Source organism: Ixodes scapularis, unplaced genomic scaffold (assembly GCF_016920785.2).
Source record: "Ixodes scapularis isolate PalLabHiFi unplaced genomic scaffold, ASM1692078v2 PGA_scaffold6__148_contigs__length_123643588, whole genome shotgun sequence".
Classification (NCBI taxonomy): Eukaryota; Metazoa; Arthropoda; class Arachnida; order Ixodida; family Ixodidae; genus Ixodes; species Ixodes scapularis.
This window is the reverse complement of record NW_024609881.1, coordinates 77,906,863-77,919,262: the sequence shown is the minus strand read 5'-3', so window position 1 is coordinate 77,919,262 and position 12,400 is coordinate 77,906,863. Positions and strand designations below refer to the sequence as shown.

Genomic DNA, 12,400 nt, shown 5'->3' with positions numbered 1-12,400 from the left:
AGGGTATAAGTTGTGAAAACTGGTATTACTGCGGTGCTTGGAATCCCGCCTTCGGATGATGTGTTCAGCCTCCTGTGTATCCCGCACATGCATCGAAAATGGTCCCCGAGGGGCGATTAAGCGGACCTTTTTTTTTTTTTTGATTTCTCAGAAATCAAAAAGAGCGCAGTTGCTCGCCTACCTTCGTCCGCCCGCCGTCACCTCCAATAAGGTAGCCTCTGTCGTCTGCCGCAGCCGGTTGTATACCTCGAGTTCCCGGCATTCCTTTCGGTGCCGAGGACGGCACGGGACGCTTTGCAAAAGGTGTATTGCAGAGGTGGCCAGACGGACCTATGCAAAGAACCATAAAAAAAAAGAGAGAGAATAATTTCTAGTGAAGAGCTAAAATGAAAAAAGGGGCGTGCAGTTTTTTTTTTTTTTTTTTTTTCGTAATTTTAGTTTTGGAAGTTGCACGACTTCCGCTCATAAAGCGATTACTCGATTGCAGTATTGTGAATCCTCATACTGAAAACAAGCTCTTCTCTTTTTTTAAGTTCGTTTTAAGAGACGTTTTTGCAGCCTCAAAGGAGCTGAGATAAGTGTTTGTTCATAAGCGTTCACGGGAGTTTTGATTATGCCTCCTGTGACTGCTGAAAAGAGTACCTCACACCAGTATACGTATGCACGTGGCTGCCAAATGGCGAGCTAGCTGTCTTTTATACTATAAACATTTCTATCTTGGGATAGGTGCGGTTACTCAGCCATGCACTTATACACAAATGGTGAAGTGGCGGATATTAGCGACGAGATGTTTCGATGGCTCCCTTTTATGGCCCCCATCTGTGACGTCACCACCGGGAGGATCGACTGCCAGTGATTATTTCGCCGGTGTGTGTAAAAAGCATGGATGGAAGCTCAGAGTCTCATAAATAGATACCCTCAGACTCGACAGTCGTCCATTCTCGTTATTTCCATTAATGAAAGCAGAATTCATAAAGCTAGCTGCCATTATCACTCTGCCCATTGCTCGAACGCCTTTGAACGCTAACGCCAAATACCGGCGTTGGACGCTCTCGTCTCCTCCTCTCCCCCAGTTTCTACCCGTATACACCAACAGGCGGCTGTGAGGTCACCCCACTGCGGTGGCGCTGTTGTCGCTACCGCGCATGCGCACGAGGTTCCTTTCACGCAAATCAGTCTATAAACCAACTTTCAGTTTTTGTTTTCCTCTTATTCCGTTCGCTTCACTTCATCATTGCCGCAGCAAGACAGGTTATTTATTGCCACGTTAGGTGCTACTATGTCCTTGTCCCCAGCATAGGCCATTTGAGGGGGCTAGTCAACGCCCGCTTCACTGACTCGTTATCTCGGTAAGACAAAGAGAAGGTCGGCAATGGCGTCTCAATTTGGCGCGTGTTTATGGGGTCTGGAGAACGAAATGCTTTATGGCGTGCGTGAGTGCGAGCGGGCACCCCACGGTGTTCGCGCAGCGTGTCGTCGCTCCAGCGCGAGAAGCTCAAAAGTGCTCGAGTATGCGTGGCCTTGGTACGTAATACCTCGTAAACGCCGGGATGGTGTATGGCCCCGCGAACTACTTGAAATGGACCGCTTCCGGAGTGGCCCAGAGGTGTGTCGCCACGGGGAATGCGGTCGCCGGTGTATCTTGTAAAGTTCGCGGCGCGGAGGAGTTATGGCAAAGTGTCGGGAGGTTGTTTCCGCGTGGGCAGAATGCCATATTTCGAGTGCAGGATGCGATTTCTCTAACCGTAATGATCGAAGTGGAAAAGGTCGCGGGTTTTTCGGAACACGGAGACGCTGTGACTGGACTGCGATATTAATGTGTTCTTTAGAAAAAGGAAAATAAAGAAGTGTGTGTGTGTGTGTGTGTGTGGGGGGGGGGGGGGGGGGTTGCAAACACCGACAATTTGTTAAGGTGCATGTGGATGCCTTAAGCCCGATTCACATGTTCCGATTTTGCTCGAGAATTCGCAGCTGCTACGTCGGCATCGTAGCTTCCACCACGATTTTTCCTTTTTTTAACCCCGTACGAGCGGCGTCCCGATTGCGAAATTGCAACTATACTCTGTTTCACCTTATGATGTACCGCAGGAAAGGCTGCAAGCGCGAGCTCCTTGCTCTAGGGCACATCTCGCCGACACAAGCTCTCGTGCGTTAAGACTAGCTCCCAACGCTCTGAGCTCGCGCTTCTAGCCGTTTCTGCGGTACAACATAAGGTGAAACGGAGTATAAAATCGCAGCACGTGAATCCTGCTTAACATCTTCGAATATGGTCTTGATCATTATAACGCTTTTGCCGTCGACGCCCTGAACCACGTGGCCGCACTCTCTTTAGCTTGTGCTCTCGTCCAGAGAGCGAACTTCGCAAAGAGCGGTACCGTGGTGATGAAAGACGAACGGTTGATTGGTCTGGTGAATACTCAGCTTCCAGCGTTCTCTTGGCTTACCGGCAGCACTTTACACCACTACAAATGGGCTTCTGGCCGGTGCCATTTTCAGTGTTCGTCCGTTTCGCGCGTGCTTGGCTCGCCTTCTGAAGCGACCAACTTACCCGCGTGCTGGCTGTGGTCTATCCTCCGTCTCATCCTAAAATGGACTAAGCGTCAAAGCTGCGGGGCGCCTGGGTCCAATCACGAGCGCGGCAGAAACCACATGTGTTATATTCCTCGAACCTGCAGTGTATCACCGCGCCTGAACGTTTTCGTCTGCTCTTCGAAATTTCTAGCTTGAAGTGCTTTTTTTGAGGCTATTTGCGATTCTGTTGGGAAGGAGATCAAACCGTCGCGCACCTAGCGGCTAAAGTGAGAACTACACCGATGGGGACGACAACAACATCGATGATTTCTTTGTGTTTAGACGCCAGCGCTCGATCCATCAATCTTCACCCCTCTCATTTTCGATCTGGATGAGCATCGTACCGGCGTGCGGTCGTATGTCACTACTGCGTGGTGCACGTTAAGGACCCCAGGCTAACGGTTGTGCTGCACTGGTTAAATTGCTCATCTACAGCTGGGAGAATCGTCGCAGCTTTGAAATGGCTGACCAACGACACGCTGTCCAAATATCCACACAACCGGCTATACTCTGTCTCAGGAGTTGTGTGCAGCAAAGATAAAGGCATAGGCGCTGCCACATGGCTTTTAGATTTGCTTTCCTTCCGCCAGTGCTCGTGAAAGGAAGGCAAATCCGAAAGCCAAGCGCTCGCGCCTGTGCTTTTGCCTTTGCTGCAGGCAACTCATGAGATGGAGTATAATTATATTTCGCTCGAGCCACGTAAAGCCGAACGTTGTGTCAAAAGATCGGTTGGGGCTCGTGTACAATCAGAGAAACCGAACGCGGACGCAGCGCAGTCGTGCCCAACCTTTGCCCCGCGCTCAATCGAGAAAGACGACAGTCCAGTGCACGCGACTTGTGTTTAACAGAGTTCCATCTCCTCGCCTTCTTCCATCAATAACCCGCTTCGGGGTTATCGATGGAAGTTACGAGACGTTAAGCTCAGCCTCGTGTGCATAATTACAAAAAAAAAAAAAGCTACAAAAAAAAAAGTAAAGGCGCTTAAAAATGATAAGGCGATCGCTGCCGCGGACCATTTTGGAAACGAAAGAAGTCCGCGTGGGAAACACGAGACATCTTCCACCGTGCTCGGAACACAAACGAGAATAGATTGAATTGGATTGTAATGGCTATATATGGAGAAAAAAAAAGATGCACTTCCTGTAAAATTTTTGACTTCGTTTAAAATAAATGTTTCATTCTTTTAGTTAACAATATAAAACAGAAAAAAAATACTAAACGGCAATACTTTTGTTATTTCTATATTTTTGGCCGTACTACAATTCGTTTAGGCAGACAACTTTTTTTTTTTTCTTGGGTAATAGTTGTTTGTCTGCCAGCCTTTGGGCTTTAGTCCATCTTAGGATGGGTCGTAGTATAATCACGCGTGGGGTATGATTTTTGCGAACACTGGAATGTTGGACGCTCCGTTCGGCGATAAGCTGGCAGGGCGATGGAAGCTACGTGTTCGATGGACCAGTGAGCCGTCGACCTTGCACCACGTGATTACATTTTCTGCGTATGCCGTCGCGCTGAGAGTCTGACCCAGACGCTAAAAGGGCGGGCGATTGATGGGTCTGACGCTAACGGGACTTCCACCGCCATGTCAGCTCGTCATAATCGATGGCCTCTCTCTGTTTGCCACTTCTCCAGCTTCGTTCACCCTGCTACAGTGAAAATAGTAGACAGCTTTTTCGGAGGAGTTTGTCCCGCTGTTTTTTACCCGCAACAAACTATAGTTAGTCTATTCCGTTTCCCCTTATTGCCTTCGATTGGACGGGAAGAAATAAAGCTGGTGGAGGGGTAATCAAATAACCCGTCGAAGGGGAGTCGTCTTTTCCATTCGTCCCTTTGTCCGCCATTGAAGGCAAAAGGCACCGCTTATCGGAACAGCACCAGCAACATATCCACCCCGATCGCCTCTCGGCCGCAGCCGTTGCTCGGCAAGAACGCGGCACTTAGCCCCCCCCCCCCCCCCCCCCCCCCCCCCCCCCCCCCCCCCCCCCCCGTTCTTCGAGAAAAAATGAGGTCGCGTGCCTCACGTTGCGGCATCATGGTCCGCGGAGAGACATTTTTCTTCGACCCTTCCGACCCGAAGCACCATCGACGCTGCATCGCGTTCAGCCCCCCTAAGCTGACGGTGCGGCGGGAGCCACGCTCTCTCCCGACCAATCGAACGGCCTCCCTCCTGTCACGTGACCCGGCGAGGACAGTGATCACGTCGCGAAAGGTGGGCGCGTGGCTCGTCCAACGATCACGTAGCGTCCCCCACACTGTCAGCGTTAGGGGTACACGAGGCGACCATGCTGACCTCCCCTCCCCTTTCTTTCCGCCCCGTGCGAAGAAGGGAGTAGTCATGTTGTTTTGTGTCTTTGTTCCGCAGAGGATGACCTCTTGGCTTTAGGCGTTCTCGAACTCCCAAAAGAAGCAGGAACGCAGAAGGTCACGTGTGACCTGTCGCCATTAGGGAGCGCGCGGCGGTGTGTCACTGTACGTTGGAGGGGCACTCTTGTAGTCCGTTTCACCTTAGTAGCTGAAACGGATCGCTCTCTGTTTGAAGCCAGAGAGCCTAGATCTGAGAGATGGGAGAAACTCGGCGGAGAGCATTCGCGATTTAATGGCGGTCATCGCACGCGCAGATTGGTTTCTCCTGCGCGCGCGTGAACTCTCAAAAGTACGGCGCATCGACTTTTCCGCGAGGGAACTCGGGATTGCCGCAATCTACGAATGACGAAGCTAAACATGTGTTTAGACACAAACGAAAAAAAGAGAAATAATCTGCGTTGCGCAACTGAGTATGTCGCAAAGTGAAACGCCACGTGTAGTGTCGCGGTTACCAGACTGGCGCCCAAACATGGATGGATGGATGCTAATGACCGCATCCCCTATAACGGGCGGTAGCTTGCGCCACCTTGCGCCACCAAAGCATTGTCCATCCACGGTGGCCAGACTAGCTTTCGAAGCCGTGTCTTGCAAACCTCTACTCTATACAAATGCTAGAGTCGCCGACAGGGCGAGAACGCCATCAGTTGTCCCGCCTCCAGCGTGACTGCCACTCTGCCTGCGTTAGTGACTAGAGAAAGGGCTTTTCCGGTGGTCTCTGCTGGACCACCGGGCATGACGCGACGAATAAACAAAACAAAAAATATAACGACGCAAACACACGAGAAAAAAAAAAGTTTTGTACTGTCATTCAAATCGACGCGGGTGTCGGTGGCTCCTTCGGGAAAAAAAAAAAAAGAAAGGAATGAGTTCATTTTCCGCGGTCAGTTATGGCACGCTTAGCCGCGATCGTGGTGTCGAGGAGGTCGTTCGTTGCTCGTTTGCCCATCGATGATGTCATGAACGGCGGTCGGAGCCGAGGAAACCCCATTACCAGTAGGTTGCATGTCCACACCTCCTGGATAAGAAGTGAGGCAAGACGTCGATAGGTTCTTACGGAAACGATCGACGGAGGTTAGAGCGCTCGCTTTCCGATGGCCTTCCCTCGAACTCTCTGTCCTCTGCTTTTGGAGTACCTTTTCTCGCGTTCTTGGAAAGCCCCGCGCGCAGATGGCTTCAGGTGGTTCGTGGAAAATTCGACATGTTTTTAAAATATTTTTTTAGGTAGTGTTGTGTTGCGGGTCTAGAAATTCTTCTTGAAAGTTCTTGAAATTTTTAATCTCGGGCAACGCCTGTTACTCTCGATTGATAGCTGACAAACCCCCCTGTCTTGTCATTGGCGGAATGAAGCAGTGCAGCGGCTTATACAGTCCTTGTAAACAATCATGCGGGGGTTTGGCACTGTTTTGCATTGATGAATGACTCCCGAATCTTCTAAACTAAGTTAAAAAAAAAAGAAAAACACGTACTGCTTTTTTTTTTAATATTTATTTTTTATTTTGCCGCGGGCATGACGTTTTAGGTTTGCGTGCAAATGGCCATTTAAAGAGAGAGAAAGAAAAGAAAATCGACGCGAAAAACGCAAGGACAGGAATGAACAGCCACGGCACCGTGTTTGTCGGGTTCTTCCATTTGTCCTTGTGCTTTTCTCTTCTGATAATGTACCACTAACCCATGCAGATGCATCGCTGCAGCTGTCGCTTGACCCCGGAGTAAAGACGCGTAATTTCTAAACGATGGAATGGCTTCATCGTCCGCATCTCCCCGGTGTCTTGCGGCGAAATTTGGCAATAAATATAGACCCTTTTGAAAAGACCGCGCCAACGCCTGTCCGCCATTGCTCGATCACGTGCTCTGCGCTTGTATCGAACACGAGGCTGCGTCATCGTTCGGTCTCAATACGGCTGAGCTCGCATTGAACACGAGCGCTGACGCCAGCGTTCGGCGAAAACTCGGATCCAATCACGCGCTTCGTGTCCATGGATGGATGGCTGGATGGTAACGGCTGTGCCCTTTATATCGGGCGGCAGCTTGCGCCACCTAGCCTAGTTGTACGTCATTCAATTCTCCCTATATAATTTCCACCAGTCTTCTAATCTCCTCTTTGTTATTAAAAGGCACTTATCCATTCTTGGCGGTCGACATTCAAGCAATGTCGACCGTTAATGTTGCTTGGTGTACTTTTCAAAATGGCCTATTGTGCCGCGTGTATGTTTATACGGCGGGAAGTTAGCCAGCCTCGATGGGGCGTCTGATGTCTTCGCTGCAAATGAGAAATTTAGTCCAGAGCATGCCACCGCTTGCCTGGGGGTTGTCTTTCACGTGCACCACGCAGTAGTAATACACGACCTGACCGCAAGCCGGTACAACGTTCATCTAAATTGAAACAGCTGGCAGCGGTGGCCATTGAGCCCTTGGCCCTGCAGTGCGAGCTTTCGCTCCACGCGTTCCGTGCTAAAACACGCTTGGCCACAGATCCCCCTCAATGTTTAGCGTCAATAGGGAGTTTTCGTAGATCGTTTTCGCCGTCCCGCGCAACGCTGTCGGCAACCCGCTACAAAGCCCGGATTTCTTCAGTCAAGGCTAGCGGTCTCTTCGTTGCGAATAGCTTAGAGGAGGGAAGAAAGCGGTCCACGAAAACTAGATCTTACAAACAACGAAAAAAAAAAAAAAGAGCGCTAAAAGGGACACGGACAGCCACTGCACTGTGTCTCTCTGTTTTTTCCACTTGTCCCTGTGATTATTTTGTTGCGATACGTACCTCTAACCCTAACATGTGTATCGCTACAGCTCTCACGTACACACTCGCAGTAAAGTGCCATAATTTATGAGCGATTCAATCGCTCCGCTGTCCGTTTGTCCTAAGCGTCTCGCAGAGAGCCCAATCTGGTGCTGAATCTCAGGTCCGGCATATAAGCCGAACCCCCGTTCGCCCTCCCATCCCATCCACTCAACGCTGCATTTCTAGGCCAACCGTCAAAGCGGACGATCCGTTTTGTTGTTGTTGTTTTTTTTTCCTCCCCACAATGGCTCCATTTTCCCGACGGGCAAGGCGAAATCAGAGGGCCGCCATCCCGTGACCATAGCCCATGACGTCCGTCGGATCCATTTGCCCACAGAGTGTCCATCACCGTCTCGGTCGGTTCTCCCGCACGCCGGCTGCGATGTGGATGACCGCAAGCGGCGGCCTGATCTCACCTCCCCTCTCCCCCCTCGTCTGGCCTCCAGAAGGATATCTTGTTTCCGGGCTGCCGTCGACACCTGTCTCCTTTCCCGCAAGGGCCTGTCTCTTGCCGACCGCCGCTCGTGTGGGAGGGACGCTTTGCGGTCAATCGGGTTGTCATCGCGCCTTCGTCTTCGTGCTGCGTGTCGTCGTCGACTCGTCGGCCGTGGCGTGTTTGGTAAACACCTTGTATAAAAAAAAAAAAAAAAAAAAAAAAAAAAAAGAGACGTTCTATACTGCGTCACTACCGATGGCCAGCGTAGGACACAAACAGGACACTAGTACTGCGCCGAGGCGCATTGTTCTGCCAAACAATTAATTTCACTTTATCGTGCGCAAACTAATAGTTGAGACGTCGCTACACCGTAGAACCTTTGCGGTGGGCGTGGGCAAGTTTTTAAAACCTCCTTCCAATGACCTACTAATTTGATTTTAGTATGGGATACTGACAGACAGAGACAGTCCTTGGAGGTTTCGCGCTTCCTCCTTGTTTGCGGTCCATTCGGGCAGGTGAGCTGCATCCCTTGAATGCGCTTGCCAGCGTGCACTTGTGCACCGCGGAAACACATTTAGACTACTTATGGTACTTGTGGAGTAGGCTACTTGTGGTACTTGTGGAGTAGGCTACTTGTGGTTACACATATTATTCTGCGTGTATCATACACGCACAATATAGCCACAATCATATACACTGTATATGTGTATGTCCTCTGCTGCTGTATGGGGGGGGGGGGGGGGGGCTGACACTGAGTTGTTTTTTCTTTGCTTCCCTTTCCCCCAAGTGGAGAGGGCAATCGAGCAGCGTCAAAAAAGCGGAAGTCACTTGGCCTCTTTCGTTTATGATTGGATCAGCGATGATGGTGCGCTTTTGACACCGTCTGATTGGTCCCCTCTGCTCGTAGCGTCGGCCGCGCCTGGACTCAAAAAAAGAAAAAAAAAAAACACTGACAAGTCAAAATCATATTTTTTTTTATTATTATTATCCGAAACGATTGAAAACGATGCCTGGACACTACCCCATCAAAATTCGAAACTTGGGAACTCAGTATTTGTGAAGTAAAAAGAAGAAGAAAAAAAAACGATTTCAAGCCGAATTTGAAGTTCCCGCGCGATCCGCGCCAGTGACGTCAAAGATTGAGTCGTCCTGCAACTCGAGTATCTCTCACGCCTCCGTCCCGACCCGAAGTGTCGCGTTCGTCCGCGTCGGGGTTGCCAGGTTTGACGGCTTTGGGCCGAACTGGCTACCTCTTGAGGTCCATGGCTGCTGAAAATTGAAATTTTCTAGTTGGCTACTTTTTTTTAGCTACTTTTTAATGCTGAAACCGAGCCTGAATTTCTGACGCCATGACACTTTTGCACGAACGTTTTGAGCGTTTTTAAGAATCTAAGTAGTAGTTGGCGGGCAGTTTGAGAACCGCGGGTCGCGCGCTTTGTTCGGCCCTGTGCAGAAAAGCGGAACCGTGTTAAAGCTTCGGCCGCTTGAGCCAGTCTCATAAAGCATCCGGAAACAAGAAAGCGCCGTAATAGAGTAACACCTAGCGATCAACAGCGGGAAAATGATGTTGTCGAGCCTGCTACTCAACTAAAACAAAATACAAAAAAAAAAAAAAAAAAAAAAAACTTTGCTTTGAAGATTGCTTTATTCACCGCCTGCCACCTGTCCATAAAGTGCCTGCGTGAACTTTCGGAGCTACTGAACTTCATTTTTACTCATATATTTGATGTACGACTTGTTCCAATATGGTACTACTTTTTTATTGTTTTTACTGCAGCGAGAAAATCGGAAGCAATGTTGCTCTCTTTTTTTGCCTATACCAAACATAATACCCAACGTTTTTGCGTGGTTTGTGCTTGTTGCCTACTGTTTGGTTACTAAAAAAAAAACTCGGCTAAAGTTTGCTACTTTTCTGGCTACTTTTGGCAATTTGTTTGCTTGTTTGTTTTTGTTTTTGTTTTTCCCCTTGAAGATTTGGCAAGTTTGTCCCGCGTCTGGCTGGTCAACCGCCCTCCTTGATGCGTGCCGCCTATCGTTGTGAGCAGACGGCGCTTCACTTTCGAGTTTCAAGTTCTTTTAGGGCCTTGTCAGGGATCTCAACATTTTTGAAACGGTGGGAGCTCGAAGAGAACGCGCGTACAGCGCCAAGTTTTAAATGAGGCTGTCATTCCGCCGTTAAAGGGATGCTGAACCGAAATTCGGAGCTCACAAAACAGGGCACAAGGCGATGGGCGGGACGCTGCAAAACCCCCCAAAACATCCCTCGTACAGTGATATCTTTAGCGGGTATGGCCGTATTTTTGGAAAAAGAGGTGCACGACTGAACAAGGCCGACGAGAGTAGTCACGTCACGATTCTCATTCCCCCTAGTCTTCGCTTCGTCCCCCTTAGAGCTGGTGAACCGAAGCGAGGGTGAGAGCAGCGAGGCCGCTTCCCCTCATTCTCAACTTTTCCAGGCGGATCGTGACGTCATAGTCCTCGCTCGAACGCGCCCTTCTTTTCCAAAAATACGACCATCCGTTTGAGATATCGATGTATGAGTGATGTTTTGGAGTTCGTAGCGTCCCGTTCAGCGCTTTCTGCGGCATGGTTTTGCGAGATCCAAATTTCGGTTCAACATATCCATTTAATGACGTAGCAACAAAAATGGTGAAAACATCTAGCTTTGCGCCTCTTTTCTTAATTATTATGCCTGATGGTCAATAAAACCGATTAATCGAATAGTTAATCGATTAATGGGTAACGATTAATCGCGCTAAAATGTTTAATCCACCAACAGACCTAGTTTTTAACGAGGCACTTTCTATCGGAATTTAGTGAATTTGTGCCCAGTATGGTGTACCGGGAAGTTGTGACGTCACGGCACGTTGTGTCATTACATAGCACCATGACGTACCGTGACATTATGACGTGACATGATACCGGCACGTCACGTGGTTGCGTCACGCGACATCGCTGCGTCACGCGACACTGTCATAATTTTCCCGTTGAATTGAGCGCGGAAACTGATGTTGCCGTGACGTCACATCGCGTAACCCCGGGTCACGCGACGTCAATGTCTCGGCTAAAGGTAGCGGGAAAACAGACTTCCCCTGACGTCATCGTTTCACTCGACGCTACACGACTCGAAACTGTGACGTAAATTTGACGTCACGTATTGAGACCAACGCGAGCGATGGAAGCACGGCCGACAGTTCCCCTAAAAAGCTGTCGCGTTTACAGGGACACTGACAGGGTCTTTATGCTCGCCAATGTTTTTATTTGTACATGACATATGAGAGCCCAACTACCCAGAACACAATTTGCGGCTCGATATTCGGTTTCTTTCCACCCGAAAACCGCGGATCGAGAACTGGCCGGTTCGATCGTCGCGCTCGCTCTCTTCTCCGCGGTCACGTGCCGTTTTCTATGGTTGAGACACAACCACCAAAGATTATCAAAGTCGCGGGTCATCCAAGGCACACACTCAATACTAAAAATAGACAAAAAATATTATGCCATTTTTGTTTTGTGGCTTCTAAAGGCGCCGCAAACACGTTGATTAAAAAAAAAAAAAAAAAAAGTGCACAGCCACGTGATTTACGGTATATTTCTCGATATACTTCTTCCCCAGTCGAGTTTCGGTTTCGGTTTCGAGCACTTGCGTATTTTGACTTTCTTAAAAATACACGTGACGCTGTAGTAAAATATTGATTGGGCAGTCTTCTAACACCGTAATAGATCGCCTAACAAAACAAAAATATAAAAAATAATCCTTTTGGGGGGTGTCACTGTACCTTTAAAGGGAAGTTACCAACGGGGTGTGTGTTCATGGCACGTCTGCCAACGGTGTTTTGTCGTCGCCCTGTCCGACCGAATCGTTCTCCGTGTGTGCAGGGGCGACCCGGACCGCTGCGACCACTTCGGCACGACGGCGCTGCACTGCGCGTCGGCCAACGGCCACATCAACTGCGTCTCGTTCCTGGTCTCGTTCGGCGTGAACCTGTGGGCGCTCGACAACGACTTCCACACGGCGTCCGACGTCGCCTCCCTCAACCAGCGGGACGAGGTACGTGCCTCCTCTTTGCAACTTGCGATATCTTTCCCCCCAAAAAAAGCAGCGCCTGTTTGGAGCGCGGACCAACTAACCGTTTAGAAACGAAGCCCCGCTTTCGCCAACACCGTGTGGGTGTGAGCGCCGCGCTTGCGCAGAAACCAAATTCGGGAGGAGCGACGCATTTGCGCATGCGCGGTGCCTACAGCAGCGCAAC

The 12,400-nt window shown here is 49.7% G+C and overlaps 1 protein-coding gene across 1 annotated transcript in view; it reads left to right on the top strand.

Annotated features, from left to right (window-relative positions):
• LOC8029370 (Usher syndrome type-1G protein homolog) overlaps positions 1-12,400 on the top strand; it is an 86,928-nt gene that overhangs the window by 62,446 nt on the left and 12,082 nt on the right. Inside the window, exon 2 of the mRNA XM_029979024.4 lies at positions 12,027-12,198. Within this exon, the coding sequence (XP_029834884.3) occupies positions 12,027-12,198 (172 nt within the window). The remainder of the gene's footprint in view (positions 1-12,026; positions 12,199-12,400) is intronic.